This window comes from Carcharhinus amblyrhynchos, chromosome 10, assembly GCF_965287045.1.
Source record: "Carcharhinus amblyrhynchos chromosome 10, sCarAmb.v2.hapA, whole genome shotgun sequence".
NCBI classification, from domain to species: Eukaryota; Metazoa; Chordata; class Chondrichthyes; order Carcharhiniformes; family Carcharhinidae; genus Carcharhinus; species Carcharhinus amblyrhynchos.
In genome coordinates this window covers 74,165,688-74,185,684 of record NC_137333.1, presented here as the reverse complement: position 1 = coordinate 74,185,684, position 19,997 = coordinate 74,165,688, and the positions used below count along the sequence as shown (strand labels likewise).

The 19,997-nt window shown below is 43.0% G+C and overlaps 2 protein-coding genes across 4 annotated transcripts in view; one reads left to right on the top strand and one right to left on the bottom strand.

Annotated features, from left to right (window-relative positions):
- The window catches only part of nup58 (nucleoporin 58), a 53,679-nt gene extending 45,993 nt beyond the window's left edge, over positions 1-7,686 (bottom strand). For all 3 annotated transcript variants that reach the window (XM_080197356.1, XM_080197357.1, XM_080197358.1), the window contains exon 1: positions 7,315-7,686. In XM_080197356.1, the coding sequence (XP_080053482.1) occupies positions 7,315-7,382 (68 nt within the window). In that variant the 5' untranslated portion in view covers positions 7,383-7,686. The remainder of the gene's footprint in view (positions 1-7,314) is intronic.
- Positions 7,687-12,923: 5,237 nt separating this feature from the next.
- mtmr6 (myotubularin related protein 6) overlaps positions 12,924-19,997 on the top strand; it is a 56,256-nt gene continuing 49,182 nt past the window's right edge. The window contains exon 1 of the mRNA XM_080197355.1: positions 12,924-13,009. Coding sequence (XP_080053481.1) covers positions 12,986-13,009 — 24 coding nt within the window. The 5' untranslated portion in view covers positions 12,924-12,985. The remainder of the gene's footprint in view (positions 13,010-19,997) is intronic.

Here is a 19,997-nt window from a genome sequence, read left to right as displayed (position 1 = left end):
GGTTAATGAGAAACAACACCAGATGAAAAATAAAATTCAAATGAGGGGAAAATAAAATGTGGCCTGTGACATGCTTAAACAAACAGCAAGGCATTTTTCAATTGCATAAAAGAACACCACAGACAGAAGACCATTAAAGGAAACAAAGGAAAGTGAAAAGAGAAAAAAAACAAACAAGAGCAGGAAGAAGAAAATGGGTTGGAACAGAGCATAATCTACGAAGAGGAGAAATGAAAATGTGACAAATCAGTTATCATCTCTGAATTAGCAAAATGTTAGAATGGTCACTAAAGGTAGCCATTAATTAAGACATTTTACAAATAAACCAAGGATATTGAGGGAAGTGAGAATGGAAATTGCAGAGGAACTTGGCCATAATTTTTCAGTTTTCCTTAGTCTCGGGTGGTGTCTGAAGAATTTAAAATATTATGCCCTTGTTCAAAAAACTACATAAAGAGAAATCTACATATCGAACCTGTCAAACTTTGGTGGTACTTCTAAAGAAAGAATAATTCTAAACAAAATTAAATCATGTGGACAAATGCTGGTTCATTAAGGAAAACCAGCATGAGTTCCTTAAAGGAAAATCATGTTCAATTAACTCGCTGGAGTATTTTAAAGAGATAACAGAAGGTTGATGAAGTCAACGCCATTGATGCTTTGCTACATGCCAGACTTGTAAGTTATAGTTATAAAAGGAGCAGTCACAACATGAATAGAAAACTGGCTGAGAGACAGGAAACAGTACTGGTTAATGGACGTTCTTTCAAGCAGGAGGGAGATTTGTAATCAAATTCCCCAGGGGCTGGTGTTGGGACCCTTGCTTTTCCTGGTACATATTTATGGCCTTCATAGCGAGGGGGATTGAATATAAAAGTAGGGAGGTCTTGCTGCAGCTGTATAGGGCATTGGTGAGGCCGCAGCTGGAGTACTGTGTGCAGTTTTGGGCGCCGCACCTGCGCAAAGATATTTTGGCCTTGGAGGGAGTGCAGAGGAGGTTTACTAGGCTGATACCGGAGTTGAGGGGGTTGAGCTATGAGGAGAGGCTGAATAAACTGGGCTTATACTTGTTAGAGTTTAGAAGAATGAGGGGAGATCTCATTGAGACATATAAGATGATGAATGGGATGGACAGGATAGAGGTGGAGAGACTCTTCCCGCTCAAAAAAGACAGTAGGACTAGGGGGCACAGCCTCAAGATAAAAGGGGGGTGGTTTAGAACGGAGTTGAGGAGGAACTTCTTCACTCAAAGGGTGGTGAATCTCTGGAATTCTCTGCCCGTTGAAGTGGTGGAGGCTGCCTCGCTAAATATTTTTAAGACGCGGGTTGATGGGTTTTTGATAAGAGAGGGGATTAAGGGTTATGGGGAGAAAGCGGGAAAGTGGAACTGAGCAGCGACAGATCAGCCATGATCTTGTTGAATGGCGGGGCAGGCTCGAAGGGCTAGATGGCCTACTCCTGCTCCTATTTCTTATGTTCTTATGTTCTTATGATCCAAGCTGTTCAGTTCAGGGCACACTTAAGGTTTGTGAATGATACAAAACTTTTAAGAGTTATAAACTGTGAAGAGGACAGAGTTGAACTTCATAAGGACAGAAGCTGGTGGAATGGGCAGACATGGCAGTTGAAAATCAACGTAGAGAAATGTGAAGTGATTCATTTGGGAGGAAAAACATGGACAAACAATATAAAATAAAGGTCATAACTAAAGGAGGTGCGGGAGCATAGGAACTGGATGCATATGGGCATAAATCAATGAAGGTGGAAAACAGGTTGATAGAGCTTTATTAATAGGGTCATGGAATACAAGAGCAAGGAGATATGAGATATTCAAAATCCTGTGGGGTCAGGACAGATAGGGAGAAACTTGTGAAAGGATTGAGAATAAGAAGGCAAAGACAAATGGCAGCGAATGATTAAGCTTTGGAAAGCACTGTCTAAGGTTGTAGTTGAGGCAGATTTGCTCATTGTATTCAAAAGAGAATTAGACCATTATCTGAAAAAGGCAGAACACACAGGGTTTCAGGGAGAAGACAGGAAAATGACAATAGATGAATTGTTCTTTCGGACAGCCAATGTAGATACAATGTGCACAATGACCTCCTTCTGTGCTGTAACCACTGAGAGAATTCTATGATTCTCAATGGGAGCACTCATCAATATCTTCCACCTGAATTAAAATAATTAATACTTATTCAGGAAAATATTTTGCAACAGCTGCTGAAACTCTCCACATTACTATTTGATAATGCAAAATATTATAAAGCACAATGATGTTGTAGGTAAAATGTTAGAATCCGTCATCAAGGAGGGAATAGCGAGGCATCTTGAGGGGAATTGCTTGATAGAGCAGACACAGCACGGTTTCGTTAAGGGGAAGTCGTGTCTGACAAATTTATTGGAGTTCTATGAGGATGTGTCTAGGGCGGTGGACATGGTCTTTCTTGATGTTCAGAAGGCGTTTGACAAGGTACCTCACAAGAGGTTATTGCAGAAGGTAAGGGGGCATGGAGTTGGGGGTAGGGTGTTGGCGTGGATAGAGGATTGGTTGTCAAATAGGAGGCAGAGAGTGGGGGTTAATGGGTGCTATTCGGATTGGCGGTTGGTGACTAGTGGACTGCCCCAGGGGTCAGTGCTGGGGCCTCAGCTATTTACCATTTATATAGATGATCTGGAGGAGGGAACCGAGTGTATGGTGTCGAAATTTGCTGATGACACCAAGATTGGTGGAACGGCAAATTGCGTGGAGGGTGTGGAGAGTCTACAGAAGGATCTAGATAGGCTGGGCGAATGGGCCAGGAACTGGCAAATGGAATTTAATGTTGGCAAGTGCAAGGTGGTCCACTTCGGTAGGAATAGTGGTAGGAAGGATTATTACTTACGTGGCGAAAAACTGCAGCAGGCGACGGTGCAGAGGGACCTCGGGGTCCTTGTGCATGAGTCGCAAAAACCCAGCCTGCAGGTGGTCAGGAAGGCTAATGGGATGCTGGCCTTCATAGCGAGGGGGATTGAATATAAAAGTAGGGAGGTCTTGCTGCAGCTGTATAGGGCATCGGTGAGGCCGCAGCTGGAGTACTGTGCAGTTTTGGTCGCCGCACTTATGCAAGAATATTTTGGCCTTGGAGGGAGTGCAGAGGAGGTTTACTAGGCTGATACCGGAGTTGAGGGGGCTGAGCTGTGAGGAGAGGCTGAATAAACTAGGCTTGTACTCGTTAGAGTTTAGAAGAATGAGGGGAGATCTCATTGAGACATATAAGATGATGAATGGGATGGATGGGATAGAGGTGGAGAGACTCTTCCCGCTCAGAAAGGACAGTAGGACTAGGGGGCACAGCCTCAAGATAAAGGGGAGGGCGGTTTAGAACGGAGTTGAGGAGGAACTTCTTCACTCAAAGGGTGGTGAATCTCTGGAATTCTCTGCCCGTTGAAGTGGTGGAAGCTGCCTCGCTAAATATTTTTAAGACGTGGGTTGATGGGTTTTTGATAAGCGAGGGGATTAAGGGTTATGGGGAGAGGGCGGGAATGTGGAACTGAGCCATGACGGATCGGCCACAATCTTGTTGAGTGGCGGGGCAGGCTCGAAGGGCTAGATGGCCTACTCCTGCTCCTATTTCTTATGTTCTTATGATGTTGGATTAATGGGAAAAGCTTCCACGTCCACAGTCATAAAGACACAATGGATGAAGGTCATTGCTAACACAAGCCAATCACTGTACTTCAAGTCATGCTGCAGAAGTTTTAAGGAAACCTATTCAGTCCAATCGTCAATTGTTTCATCTATTACCTTTCCTTCGACAGAGGCAGAAGTGGGGCTGTTGGTGGTAACATGCAGTTCCATGCACAACTTCAATAATTAAGTTGTGGTTGTTTTCAGCAAGATCTGGACAAAGTCCAATCTAGAGCTGACACCAAACAAGTGGGAGGTCATCTCCAAAAACAAATGGCCAACCAACCACTATCCTCTGATTTTCAATACTGTCCAATCCCTGCACCCCACACTGTACAAACCTTATCCACCTCCATCACTACTATATGTATTCCAGAGGTCACCAATGATCAGAGATTAAGTGAGACTACCAAGACCAGGTTATAAGACCAGAAAAGGGGCTGGTTACCAGTCATCTGAATAAGGGAGCAGGAACGAGCAAATAACACCAGGAAAGTGGGATTTGATTAACAGGAACTTTGAGAGCTGGAGATGAAAAAAATTGAAAAAGAACAACATGGAGAAAACCTAGGCAAACAGAATCAAAGACAGGAAGACAACTATCATTACCATGTAAACACAAACTAGGCAATTCACATTTACCAGCAGTGATTCAAAGTCCTACCAAGCAAACACACATCAGCCACAATACCATCTGCAGCCAATAAGACTGCATGAAAAATAAAGCAGCAGGATGCGGACTGACCAACAATTCATGTAAAAATTGTTAGAACAGTTTGAGAGTTCATCCTGGCTGACCAATGAGAAGTGATGAAAGTTTGGAAAGATCACAATCATTACTGACTAATAAGATTAGTCAAATTAAACCAGTTTTAGTATGTTTTCTTCGAAATTTTAAGATTGAAAGTAATTACTAATTTGCAAAAAATAGCATTATTTTGTGGTAGTCACCAATGTATGTGATTTTCACTTGTATACATTACTTAAATGGACAGATCTGGCAGTTAGAATTATCTAAAATTCTTTATTCAAATTATCGCCACATTTCAAAACTGGCAGAACTCTTAAAGGAAGAGCTTTTTATATAATCTGTAAAAGCCTAGTTAGACCATGAACAACATTTGTTTTACGATTATAATACTTCTGATCAACTGGAACAATAAAGCTTAGTCAAAGAGGCAAGTTTAAAGCAGCATCTTAAAAGAGGAGATGGAGAACTTTAAAAAGATTGGACTTTTGCAATGCTCTTCTAGGTCATCTCCCATCTTTTATCTTTGAGCTCATCCAAAACCCTGCTGCCTGTATTATAACTCGCATCAAGTCTTGCTCACTTATCATTTGGATGCCTACTGACCTACACTGGCAACTCGATCACCTCCATCACAGATTTTAAAATCCTCATCTTTGAGTTCAAAAACCCTCCAAAGACTTATCCCTTCCAATCTCTAGAACCTCCTCCTGCTCTACAACATTGAGAGTTTTGCAATCTTCCAATTCTGGCCCCTTGTGCATCCCACATTCCCATTACCCTATCTTTGGTGGCTACGCCATCAGTGCTAAACTATAATTCCTGCTTAAACCTCGCCTCAAAATTTAACTCTTTAGGGGAGACAGTGGCATCGTGGTAATATCACTGGACTAGTAATCCAGGGGCCCATGTTAGTGCTCTAGGAGGAACAGAGGCTGAAATCCTACCATGGCAATGGGTAATAATATTAAATTCAATTAATAAAATCTGGAATTGAAAGTTAACCGGTGATGGTCACTGTGAAACCATCATCGCTGTAAACATATCAGAAAAACAGGTTGTCTGTTATGACATACTAGAGTCCAGGCAGGACAGAATTATACTAAGCTATTGCTTCTAGTGTTTCAGATTCTGAAAACAATAATACCATCACAGAACATAAGTCATTGGACTGGACTAGATGGGGAAAAAAGTTCCAAAACCAAAAGTCACTTCAAATGCTGAAAATATACAGCAGTGTTGGCAGCAACAGTAAAAAGATGCTTGACATTCTCTTTAATGGCTAATTAACTTGCTTTGTACTTGTAACAATTTCTCTTTTTTATTTCAGATTATTGCATTTGTTTCTTTTCTGACTTCTGTGTGGCATGGATTAAGATTGTTTCATCTGCTTTAAATCAGGATAAGGTAAAGCAGAATCTTTGCAAATGCAATGTCAACAAATTTAAATAATCTATACGCTTTAGGAAGGATGTAAAGGCATTGGAAGGGGGTGCAGAAAGGATTTACAAGAATGTAACACTTTAGTTACATGGTTAGATTGGCAAAGCTAGAGTTGTTCCCCTTAGAGAAGCAAAGATTGACAGGTGGTGTGGTCAGAAGTGTTCAATATCAAGAGGGATCAGGACAGAACAGATAGGAAGAAACTATGAGGAGGAACTTCTTCACTCAAAGGGTGGTGAATCTCTGGAATTCTCTGCCCGTTGAAGTGGTGGAGGCTGCCTCGCTAAATATTTTTAAGAAGCGGGTTGATGGGTTTTTGATAAGAGAGGGGATTAAGGGTTATGGGGAGAGGGCGGGAAAGTGGAACTGAGCCACGACAGATCAGCCATGATCTTATTGAATGGCGGGGCAGGCTCGAAGGGCCAGATGGCCTACTCCTGCTCCTATTTCTTATGTTCTTATGTTCTTATGTTCTTATTCACATTAGCAAGAAGATCAAGAACTGGGGGCAGGGGGGAACTGATGTAAAGAACCAAAGACTACAGAAGAAAATACATTTATAAACAATGAATGGTTAGGATCAGGAAGGCACCTCATAAGAGAATGGTGGAAGCAGCTTCAATCGTGACTTTAAAAAGCAATTGGAAAATTATTTGTGGAAACAAAATTGTAGATGGAACTACTGTACCATTAGGGGCTGGGGGGGGGGGGGGGGGAGTGGGGGGCAGAAGTTAGACAAACTAAGTTTTATTTGTAGGAACCAAGAATACAAGGGGTCAAATGGCTTGCTTCTGTGCTGTAGCCTTTTATGGTCATTTTTATTCAATATGGGACATGGATATCATCAGTTAGACAGCATTTTTCACTTATCCCCTAATGGCCTTCAAGAAGGCGATGGTGAGTTGCCTTCTCAAAATACTGCAGTCCACGTGCTGTGGGTTGACCCATGATGCCTTAAGGAGGGAATTCCAGGATTTTGACCCAGCAACTGCAAAGGAATGGCAATATATTTCCAAGTCCATGATGGCGAGTGGCTTGGAGGGGAACTTGCAGGTGGCAGTGTTCCCATGCATCTATTGCCCCTGCCCTTCTAGATGTAAGTGGTCATCAGTTGGGAAGGTGCTGCCTAAGGATCTTCGATGAATTTCTTTCACCCATCTGCCAACCTCAGAAGAAAGCTTTGCCAATTTAATGCACAGGAACAAGTCTGGTGTATCAGTTCATAATGTGTACAAAATTGAAAAATAAAAGTAAAACTATCAATAAGGTGGTGCGGTGATTTAAAAACTCATCAACGCATGCGCTTACTTACTGGAATGCTATTTATTTTCCTGTCAAATGCACGTGTTGGTTAATTTATTTACTCAGAAACCCCAAGTTGGCTCTGAGCCTCAACCCGCCAGTTTAATCCCGCTTAGAAATCTAACAGAACAAAGCCTGCACCGCCATTAGTCACCTGGAAGTTCCGAGGGAGAAGCTGCCGGTGTTAGCGGCCGGAGTACCGAAACCAAACCCAGTTGTCATTCTGTACTGATGGACGAGTTGAAGCCAAGGTTGCGCGGCCTTGATTTCCGCTCGCCCCGCTCCGTGCGGCGCCGCTTTCTCCCGCACTCAAACGCCGCAGGCCCGGCTGGTTCCCTCAGGGAGAGAGAGGGAAGGCAATCCAACCGCCCAAAAGAAACCCCCGCTCAAAGGACAAAATATCCACCGGCCAACCCGCGACAGTTAACGGGACACACGAGCCGCCGATTAGTCCGTTTAAATGCAGCATCCAGTCGGCGGCTTTCCTCAAGCTCAGATCAGGCGGCGCATAAGCTACTGCGGCATGTCGGGATAGTGGAGGATTGGGCAGGAGGAGTCGCTGGCCCTGGAGTGGGTGTGACAGGACATGGGGGCGGGGCTATGACGCAAGGCCTTGTGAGGGGGCCGTGGACAGCATCACCTGTTGTGCTTGAGGAACAGGTGTGGGTAAATACAATAAAGGACTAGTTAGGACCGGAGGGGGTAATACCAGTGCAATAAAGTCGTACAATGTCGGTCTGAGGAATCGGATGCACTCCTACAGTGCTGATTGGAGTCAGTGGACTGGATAGTATTTTAAAACTCTGCGATCGGCCTGAACCAGTATGCCACTGCAGTAACTGACTTCACTAGTAAGTGTGTAGAAAACTGTGTGCAAATCTGTATGTTCCTCAACTGGAAACCATGGATAAACAGGGAAATCCACTGCTTGCTGAAGTCCAAGCCTGAGGCGTTCCAGGCATCAGGTGACACTGACCAGAAAAGCCAGATGCGATCTAAGAAGATCCATCAAAGATGCCAAAAGACAATACCGGACCAAGGTAGAGTTCCAGACTAGCCACTGCAACTATGGCAAGGTCTGGAAGACATAACATGCTACAAGATGAAGGCTTGTAAAATTGCTGGCTCCAACACACCCTTCCCTGATGAGCTCAACGCGTTCTACACCTGTTTTGAGCAAGAGGTCAGTGAGAGAATGCTCTCCACCCTGGAAGCCCTGGATGAACCTGTATCTGGGGTCACCATCGCAGATGTCAGAGCAGCCTTCTCGAAGGTCAACCCACGGAAAGAGACTAGCCCGGATGGGGTACCAGGATGAGCACTCAGATTCTGCAACCCTGGAACACCTAGATAACAAGGACACTTATGTCAGTCTCTTATTTATTGACTATAGCTCAGCCTTCAACACTATTATTTCCACAGAAGTCACATCCAAACTCCGTGACCTGGTTCTCGGCACCTCCCTCTGCGACTGGATCCTGAACTTCCTAACTCACAGACCACAATCAGTAAGGATAGGCAACAACACCATCCTCAACACTGATGCCTTACAAGGCTGTGTTCTCAGCCCTCTATTATACTACCTATACACCTATGACTGTGGCCAAATTCCCCTCCAATTTGATTTTCAAGTTTGCTGACGACACCACTGTAGTGGGTTGGATCTCAAACAATGATGAGACAGAGTACAGGAGTGAGACAGAGAGTCTGGTGAACTGGTGCATCAACAATAATCTCTCCCACAATATCAACAAAACAAAGGAGATTGCCATCAACTTCAGGAAGTGTAAAGGAGAACATGCCCCTGTCTACATCAACGGGGATGAATAGAAAGGATCAAGAGCTTCATGTTTTTAGGTATCGAGATCACCAACAACTTGTCCTGGGTCCCCTGTGCCGACACTATAGTTAAGAAAGCCCACCAATGCCTCTACTTTCTCAGAAGACTAAGGAAATTTGGCTATGACTCTCACTAACTTTAACAGATGCACTATAGAAAGCATTCTTTCTGGTTGTATCATAGCTTGGAATGGCTCCTGCCCTGCCTAAGACCGCAAGGAACTACAAAAGGTTGTGAATGTAGCCTAATCCATCACACAAACCAGCCTCCTATCTATTGACTCTGTTTACACTTTCTGCTGTCTCAGCAAAGCAGACAGCATAATTAAGGACCCCATGCACCCAGACATTCTCTCTTCCACTTTTTTCTGTCGGGAAAAGTTACAAGTCTGAGATCGTGTACCAACCAATTGAAGAACAGTTTCTTCCCTGCTGCTGTCAGACTTTTGAATGGACTTACCTTGCATTAAGTTGACCTTTCTCTACATCTAGCTATGACTGTAACACAACATTCTACACTTTCGCATTTGCTTTTCTATGAACGGTATGTTTTGTCTGACGTAACAAAACATGTTTTGTTACGTCAGGCAAAATATACTGTGCAAGAAACAATACTTTTCACTGTATGTTAATATATGTGTGACAGTTATAAACAAATCGAATAAAGACAGAAAATGCTGGAAAAACACAAGATCAAGTCAGGATATTGTGTGACTTGCAGAGGAACTGGTCTGGCAGCATCAGTGGAGAGAGGAATAGAGTTAACATTGCAAGTCCCAATGACTCTTCCTCAGAGCATTAACTCTATCTCTCTCTCTGCAGGTGCTGCCAGATCTGCTGAGTTTTTTTCCAGCATTCAGATTTCCAGTAATTTGCTTTTAATATTAGTGCACTGTTCAGGCTGTGGATAAATGTAATTGGGGAAGGGGAGTGGTTGGGGAACAACACCTTGAAGGACTCCTTGTGATGGTTTGAGGAAACATAATGGAGGACCGGCCGGGGTGACAGGGTTTTTTGGTTGGGGAGTGTGGTGATGGTGTCAAGTGCTGTAGGACCACATGTGTTGATGGGGGTGGATTGGGGGAAAGGTTCTGGAGGACCACTCAAGGTAACGGAGGGAGAAGTCACTGAATGGCCAGATAAGGTGGTTGAAGAGAACATTCTGGTCCCTGTTCTCCACACAACAAATATGCTTTCACTCATAGACCAAGTCAGAATATTGTGTGACTTGCAGAAGAACTTACAGGTGCTGATGTTCCCATGTGCCTCCTATCTAAATTCTTTTGGGTTCGATGGTCACAGGTTTGGAATGTGCTGTCTAAGAATCCTTGACAAGTTCCTGCAGTGCATTTTGTAAATGGTACCTACTTTATGCATCTGCGGTAGAAGGAGTGAATGTTTCAGATGGGGGTGGGCTGCCAATCAAATGGGCTCTTTTTTCTTGGTTGGTGTCAACCTTCTTTGAATGATGTTGGAACTGTATTCATCCAGGAAAATGGAGATTATTGCCTTGTAGATATTAGAAAGATTTTGGGGAGTCAGGACGTAAGTTGCTTCTGAAAATTCTCAGAATTTGACCTTTCTCAGCTACATTGTTTATATGGCAGCTGCAGTTAAGTTCCTAATCAATGGTGACCTGAAGGATGTTGATGGTGGGGCATTCAGTAATAACAATCTTGTTGAATGTCAAGGGGAAGTGCTTAGAATCTTTCTTCTGAGGATGGTCATTACCTGGTACTGAGTGGTGCAAATATTACTTATCGCTGTCGGTCCAAATTGGAATGTTGTCCATGCCTTTCTGCATGCAGATATAGACTGTTTCATTATCTGAGGAGTTGCGAATGGAACTAAACAACATGTAAGCATTGGCGATCATCCTCACTTCTAACATTATGATGGCGGGAAAGCCATTGATAAAGCAGCTGAAGATGGTTGAGAATAGACCACTTGTTACAAATATGCGGTTTATAAGGTTGTGCTTCAGGCATACTTAATTTAGAGCAAAATTAGAAATAAAAGGGGATCATGTGACCTGTTCTGAATTGTGCCGACAACTGTCTGAGTGAATTGAATGTAGACGTCAAAAGGAGGACCCAGATTCTTTTACTGGGAGGAAGGTGCAGGAAGTTCCAGAGAGGTGTTATGGATATCAGGTTTTGTAAATGGTTATACTTTAAACTGTCTATTTAATCCAAGATAGAATAGAATTTGGGGTCTGGAGGATGATTACTCAGTATTTCTACCTGGATGAAAAGCCTTATTTGATTCATGTTGCCATGGAGATGTACTTTAACAAGGAAGAATCCATATTGTAGAATCAGATTATGGGTTTTCATCATAGACAGGATCATTATGCAAGAATCTTGAGAGAGGTAGAGGTAGCAAGTTTCTTTGGTTCACCACACAGAATGTGGGCGGGTGTTCATACAGATTAAGTGAAGTGAATTACTGTGGATTTTTTAAAGATTGGAAGATTTGCCTAACTTTGGTTACAGGGGAGAATCTCCAAAAAATTACAAGAAATCTTTTCTCTCAATTTATGGAATTATTTTCCCCAGAAAGAATTGGAGGTTGGATTATTGAATTTATTCATGGCAGTGTTGGCCAAAGCTTTGATAGTCAGGAGAATCAAGGGTTATTGGAGACAGACAGCAATGTGGGGTTGAGAAAACAGCCAGATCTGCCATAACATTTTATAATATTGAATAGTAGAACAGGCTTGATGGACTGAATGGCCTATTCCTGCTCCCAAGCCCTGTGTTGCTCACTGTGAAACAATGGTAGCTATGATGTGGAGATGCCAGTGTTGGACTGGTATGGGCACAGTAACAAGTCTCTCAACACCAGGTTAAAGTCCAATAAGTTTATTTGGAATCATGAGCTTTTGGAGCACTGCTCCTTCATCAGGTGCATAGGGCCATTCTTACTTTGCTGCATCTGGGACACTACTTCTTAGTGTGCTTAGTCTGAAAGCCAGTTCTGGGATTAGGAGTTTCAAAGAACAAACAAAGAACAACACAGCACAGGAAACAGGCTCTTCGGCCCTACAAGTGTGCCGCCCATTTCAACACTCAGTGAGTGCCTCATTCCAATCCTTCTTTTACCTACGACTTTTGTCCAGGCCTCTTGGAGTCCACAATAAAGGGGTGCATATTTGGAGAATTTTAAGTGTGCCAGATTAAGGGAGGTCTAATTTAGGGACAGTTTGTTAACACCAATCAGCCTAAAAGCATGTTTTTAGGGTGTGGAAGGAAGTCGGAGCACCTGGAGAAAACCCACGCAAGCACGGGGAGAATGTTCCAAGTGAGGAAACCCTTGTGAGCTAAGAACTGATCCTAGGAAAATAGAGTGTCCCTTTAAGGAGTAAAGTATAACCATGAGTGGGTTGATCATTTTAAAAGTTAATGGGAACCAACTAGTCACTGAGGAGGGGGCTCGGTTCCAGTCTGTTACTGGAAAGGGGGCTCAATTCCAGCCTATTGGTCACTGGAGAAGAGGCTCAAGCTTCAGCCTATTTGTCATTGGGGGGAGGGTGTTCAGCTCCAGCAAAAAGCTTATTGGTCACTGATGAGGTGGCTCAGCTCCCTATTGATGCAGAGGGGGCTTTGGACATATTGTTCGTTGGAGGGGTCTCCTATTGGTCACTGGAGAGGGGCTCCTATTGGCCACTGAAAAGGGGGTTCCTATGGGTCATTGAAGAGTGGTCACTGGAGAAGGGGGGAGGTTCAGATTTCTATTGGTTAGTGGTTCCTATTAGTCATTGGGGAGGGGACTCCGATTGGTCATTGGGGGAACGAGCTCCTTTTGGTTACTGGAGGAAGGGGGCTTCTATTGGTCACAGACCAGGCTGTAGGGGGCGTGGTTGAGCAACAGCGACCGGAACCGGAAAGGTTATCTGTCAGGGGTGGCGCAGGCGCGGTGGGTTTCGGAGAGGTGGTGTTTGCAGAAAGGACAAGTTTTATCTGCCTCTGTTTACCGCAATTAAAATGGAGCACATCATAACCCCCAAGGTGGGACTGGAGAAGTGTTTTAAGTTATATGGTGTTTTGCAGCGTTTTTTTTTCAGTGATGGTTTATTCTGGGCCCTGTCAAGAATGTCAGGTTTTAGGTGAATAAATCGGTGTAATGGTGACCGAGAGAGAGAAGGCAGCCAGGGCGTTACTAACTGTATCTGGGAACTTGTTGAACAGGCAATTCAGAAAAGACTGTAGAGGCAGCAATTACAATCAGCCAGTGCATATTTCAGCTCCCAGTGCGACTTCAGGTAAGGTGGTGACATGAGGGCATAGTCTGTGTTGTGTACATCAGTTCTACTTATGTATTGGTTAATGTGTCACTGATAGATGCATATTGTTTGTTGGAAATGTATTGTGGAGCTGGCAAACTACCTCTGACAAATTTGTAGTTGCTTTGTACTTGAACTAAGCTGGTTTTATGTGTGGCATAGCGGACACAGTGATTAGCACTGCTGCCTCTCAGAGCCAGAGACCTGGGTTTGATTCCTGGCTTGGGTCACTGTCTGTGTGGAGTTTGTATGTTCTTCCTGTGTCTGTGTGGGTTTCCTCTGAGTGCTCTGGTTTCCTCCTACAATCTGAAAGATGTGCTGGTTAGGTGCACAGGCCTTGCTAAATTCTCCTGGAGTGTGGCAACTGGGAGATTTTCACTAACTTCATTGCAATGTTAATGTAAGCCTACTGTGACGTTAATAAGTAAACTTAAAATGTTTGCTGTTTGTTGAGCAGCTTATAGAAACCAGATTTGTGAAGTGACTTGTTCCTTTCAGCTGTGTCTGTTTTTATTTGTACTTTCATCACTTGTCCTGTTCCAAGTCTTCTGTTAGCACCTTTTCCCCCTTGCTTTCTACAGATTAACAATAAATGTGAAAAAGTGCTGCATGACAAATGTGTGAACAAAGTTATAACTTCTATATATGGAAATTGGCTGAGTGACAAGGAACATAACGTCAGGATTTTTTTTGGACCAGTGTGAAGTTTATAATAGAGTTCTTAAACTGTAGAAACCCTATAGTGCAGAAGGAGGGAATTCAGCCCATTGAGTCTGCAGTGACAACAATCCCTCCCCACGTTCTGTCCCCATATGCCCACACATTTACCCTGCTAATCCCTCAAACTGACACATCCTGGGACATAAGGGGCAATTAAGCATGGCCAATCAACCTAACCTGCACATCTTTGTCTGTGTGGGTTTCCTCCCACAGTTCAATGTGAAAACTCCACACACAGTCACTCAAGTTGGGAGTCAACCCAGGTCCCAGAAGCTGTGAGGCAGGAGTGCTGACCACTATGCCACTGTGATCTATATGAATGAATTAGACCTTTGTACAGGGCTCAATTTTGTGGATGATACAAATCTTGTGAATGGTGAGGTGGATAGTATAAAACCTCAAAACCAATATAGAAAAGTTGGTAGACTAGGTCGAGTGGCACATGAAGTTCAATGTGGAAAAGTGTGGTGGATCATATTGATAGGAAGAATATGGAATGACAATATAAGATAAAGGGCACAATTCCAAAGGGGTTGCAGGGACAGAGGGATCTGGATGTGCATAAATCTTTGAAGGTGGAAAGACTGGTTGAGAGAACAGTTAAAGTATACAGTGTCCTTGGCTTTGTTAATCGGGCCATTAAATACAAAAGCAAGAAGATAGTGCTAAACTTTTATGAACACTAGTTAGGCCTCAACTGGAGTATTGTGCACTGTTTTGGGAGAGATGTGATGGCATTAGCTGAGAGTGCAGATTGACATCGTATTTTCAGGAATGACAAACTTCAGTTACATAGCTATATTGGAGAAGTTGGAGCTGTTTTCCTCAAGAAGAAGTTTGAGAGGAGATTTGATTGAGGTAGACAATCATGAGGGATCTGGATAGAGTAGATAGGGGAACACTGTTCCCATTGTTGGAAGGATTGAAACAGGGCATAATTGTCAAAAGAAACAATGGCGACATGAAAAATGCTTTCTCACAGTGAGTGTTTGCAATCTGGAATGCATTGCTTGAGAAAGTTGTGGCGGCAGATTCAATTGAGGCAATTAAGAGGGAAGCAGATTATTATCCGAAAAGAGAGAATAAGCAGGGGAATGACAAGTGAATGGCTCCTTTGGAGAGCCAGCACAGACATGATGGGCTGAATTGCCTCCTTCTGTTCTGTGATTCTGTCGTTTGAAGTGACCTATCAAACCACCCTATTTTGAGAAGGACTAGGCAAGGAGTTGCATCCTCTCTGAATAGAGATACATGTCTTCAAGTAACATCATATTATACAGTCCCAAGGTGCCTCATGGGATAAATATCACTGTAAAGTGATTGTTTTTGAACATAATAGATTGAATATAATTGAAGAGCTATCAACAAATGGAGTTAGTAAATAGTGAACTGAAACAATGTCCAACTCATGCAAGATCTTGGATATCTTAAATTCCCTTTGCCTCTAATTAGAGTCTGTTTCTCAATGCCATATATGATGCAGGTTTGTTTAGGATTATTCAGAATATGTCAGCACAAAAGGAGGAAAAGTATGACTGCACTGAGTTACCAATAATGGGAGAGTGGGTTATGATCACAACATGAATAAAACTTGAGTAATTTTTGTAACATTACAACTTTTGGATCTACATGTCATTCTTAAAATAACATTTCTCTATATTTTCCTCCCTTTTTTTAAAGGTTTCCTATTAGAATCCATATCTCATCTTGGAAATGCAGTCATAGAATTAGGGAAAGAGTAGAGTAGGAGGTCTTTTAGCCTGTGTCTGTGCAAGCACTCTGTCATGCAGTCCAGTCTGTACCATTCCTCACTCTATCCTTGTAACCCTGCAAGTTTATTTCTCTCAAGTGCTTATCAAATTTCCTTTTGAAATCATCACCTCAAATTTCTATATTTTAAATTCGATCTGCCATATGTCTGATGCCTTGGTGGTTATTTTCCAGACGTCGCTGGATTCCGGGGAAGTGCCGGATGATTGGAAAACGGCTAATGTTACACCGTTGTTTAAGAAGGGTGCCAGGCAAAAGGCGGGGAATTATAGGCCGGTTAGTTTAACGTCTGTGGTAGGTAAAATGTTAGAATCTGTCATTAAGGAGGAAATTGCGAGGCATCTTGAAGGGAATTGCTTGATAGAGCAGACGCAGCATGGTTTCATTAAAGGGAAGTCATGTCTGACAAATTTACTGGAGTTCTATGAGGATGTGTCCAGGGCGGTGGATAGAGGAGAGCCGGTGGATGTGGTCTTTCTAGATTTTCAGAAGGCGTTTGACAAAGTACCTCAAGAGGTTATTGCAGAAGGTCGAGGGCCATGGCGTTGGGGGTAGGGTGTTAGCGTGGATAGAGGATTGGTTGTCAAATAGGAGGCAGAGAGTGGGGGTCAACGGGTGCTATTCGGATTGGCGGATGGTGACTAGTGGAGTCCCCCAGGGGTCGGTGCTGGGGCCTCAGCTTTTTACCATTTATATAGATGATCTGGAGGAGGGAACCGAGTGTAGGGTGTCGAAATTTGCTGATGACGCCAAGATTGGGGGAACAGCAAATTGTGCGGAGGGTGTGGAGAGTCTGCAGAAGAATCTAGATAGGCTGGGCGAATGGGCCAGGAAATGGCAAATGGAATTTAATGTTGGCAAGTGTGAGGTGGTCCACTTTGGTAGGAAGAATGGTAGGAAGGACTATTACTTACGGGGCGAAAAACTGCAGCAGGCGACGGTGCAGAGGGACCTCGGGGTCCTTGTGCATGAGTCGCAAAAACCCAGCTTGCAGGTGCAGCAGGTGGTCAGGAAGGCGAATGGGATGCTGGCCTTCATAGCGAGGGGGATTGAATATAAAAGTAGGGAGGTCTTGCTGCAGCTGTATAGGGCATTGGTGAGGCTGCAGCTGGAGTACTGTGTGCAGTTTTGGGCGCCGCACCTGCGCAGAGATATTTTGGCCTTGGAGGGAGTGCAGAGGAGGTTTACTAGGCTGATACCGGAGTTGAGGGGGTTGAGCTATGAGGAGAGGCTGAATAAACTGGGCTTGTACTCGTTAGAGTTTAGAAGAATGAGGGGAGATCTCATTGAGATGTATAAGATGATGAATGGGATGGATAGGATAGAGGTGGAAAGACTCTTCCCGCTCAAAAAAGACAGTAGGACTAGGGGGCACAGCCTCAAGATAAAAGGGGGGTGGTTTAGAACGGAGTTGAGGAGGAACTTCTTCACTCAAAGGGTGGTGAATCTCTGGAATTCTCTGCCCGTTGAAGTGGTGGAGGCTGCCTCGCTAAATATTTTTAAGACGCGGGTTGATGGGTTTTTGATAAGAGAGGGGATTAAGGGTTATGGGGAGAGGGCGGGAAAGTGGAACTGAGCAGCGACAGATCAGCCATGACCTTATTGAATAGCGGGGCAGGCTCGAAGGGCTAGATAGCCTACTCCTGCTCCTATTTCTTATGTTCTTATGTCCTTTCTGCAAGTCTATCTACATGTTGTTGTAATCGATTGGTATTGTCCTCTCATTTTTCCATACCTTCACATTTGGTAGCATAGGCAAATTTTTACTTTATATTCCAGTATCCCAACCCTGGATGGGTTGCAAAACACCACTGGCTACTATACTCCATTCTGAAAAACAAACATTTACCATGATTTGTTGTTTTTCATTCTTGAGCCAATTTTTTTAAATCCAAGTCGACACTGACTATGCTATTCAAGAAGCTCAATTTTGTTTCTAGCCTTTTATTTGGTACTTTGTCAAACATTTTTCTTTAAAAACCATATAGACAATACCCACTGCATTTCCTTCTACTTCATCAAAAACTTCAGACTGGTCAAACATGATCTGTGTTTTACATAGCCATGCTGGCTCTCCTCAATTAACATAACCCTTATCTTTTGTTAACTGCTATTCTATCCTCTTATTCTCTCTTTACCAATCTTATATCCTCCTTAAATTCCCTTCTCAACTTATTGTATCTGATCTGCATCTCAGTTGAAGAATTCATCTGACAGGCATCATACGCACTTTTGTTTCTTCATATTCTGAATCCCTTGATAAAGAACGTCCAAAGATGTACGGGTTAGGTGGATTGGCCATTCTAAATTGTCCCTTATGTCCCGGGGTAAATAGGTTAGAGGAATTAATGGGTAAATACGTAGGCGAGGGCCTGGGTGGGATTGTGGTTGGTGCAGATTTGATGGACTGAATGGGCTCTTTCTGCACTATAGAATTCTATAATTTCTTGTCATTCCCCCTTACTGTGGTTCCATCACTTCCTCTTTGTTGGAATGTACCTAGCCTGTGTCTGAAATATCATCTTAAAAATTGTTCCTTTCCTGTTTTCCTTGTCAGACCTTGGTTCCATTTTACCCTGCGCTGATTCTTTCTCATCTCACTGAATTGATTTCTCTACCAATTTAGAACATAGGGATGGGAGTAAGCCATTTGGCCCCTTGAGCATAGCTGATCTTCAATCTTAAAGCCATTTTCCCACCATATTCCTTTATATCTTTAACATCTGAATACTCTGAATGACTGAGTCACCAGAGTTCTACTTCAGATTGCTCCTTGCTCTTCTCCATTGCTAATCAAATCGAAATGGTAAGATGTTAACTTTTACCCAAGCATTCTCCAATACTCTAAGGAATTCTTGCAGCAATGTCTGAAACTGAATGGGTCAGAGATATAACAGTGCTAAGAGCATAGCATCAGTTACTGTGTAAACTGAAAGCAGCAGGACTGAAGGACATGGCACCATCTACCTCAGAGCTGAAGGAACATGCAACCAAGAGTGGTAACAGTGCACAAACATACTGATTGTTATAATTATTTAGACAATTGTTTCATTAATCTCATTCTCCAGAACCGTAAGGCCGCCTCCTCACTTGGTCTGAGAACAAATTAATCAAGGAAGTTCTCCTGAATAGATTTCAGAAATTTCTCCCTCTTTCTTTTTTGCTTTAACATAAAGTTCCCAGTATCACCATTCTATGCTTTTTGCACATCTGTGTTGCGAAGAACCTTTTTTCCCAAAGTTTTCAAATCTATTCTTCCATGGGAATGGTTGTACTGCCAATTCCACGTTGCCCCTGAACTGAGGCAACTGCTAGGCCGCTTCAAAGGGAAATTGAGTCAACCACGTTGCTGTGGACATGGAATCACAAGTAGAACAGACCAAGTAGTACATATGGCAGTATAGCATTACCTAAAGCACATTAATGAACCAGATGGGTTTTTATGACAGTCAATGTCAGTTTTGTGGTCATCATTATTGAGAATTTATTAATTGAACTTGGGTTCAAATCAGCTGGTGGAATGGTGTTGTCAGACTTTTTACTGTGTTTACCCCAGTCCAACGCTGGCATCTCCACATCAGGAATTTATGTACCCAGAGCTTGCCAGGGCCTCTGGATTACTAGGTGTACTCCACTATGTCTCCTTAGACTCTTAAAACAAAAGTATTTACCTAACTACTTCTACAGAACAGTTGCTAAGCTTTACACAATATTTTCAATGTTATCTTTTTGAGATGATATTGTCCATATTGAATATTTTACAATTCTGATACTGTTACATTTTTATGGCCACAAATTGAGATGTGGTGGTTTGGTGAAACTAGCTTTTTAAATGTGTACACATAGCTCCAAGAATAGCACATAATTTCTTCCTTTAGGATATTTTTGTCCTGCTTCTCTTCTTTTAATTATAACAATCAGTATGTTTGTGCACTGTTACCATTCTTAGTTGCATGCTCCTTCAGCTCTGAGGTAGATGGTGCCATGTTCTTCAGTCCTGCTGCTTTCCGTTTACACAGTAACTGATGCTATGCTCTTAGCACTGTTATATCTCTGACCCATTCAGTTTCAGACGTTGCTGCAGGAATTCCTTAGAGTATTGTTCTTGACCCAACCATCCAGAACTGCTTCGTCAATGACCTTTCCTCCATCATAAGGTTAGAAGTGAGAACTTGGCACATTTCGAAATGTAATTTTTTTTAGAAAATCTTATAAGGATTGTG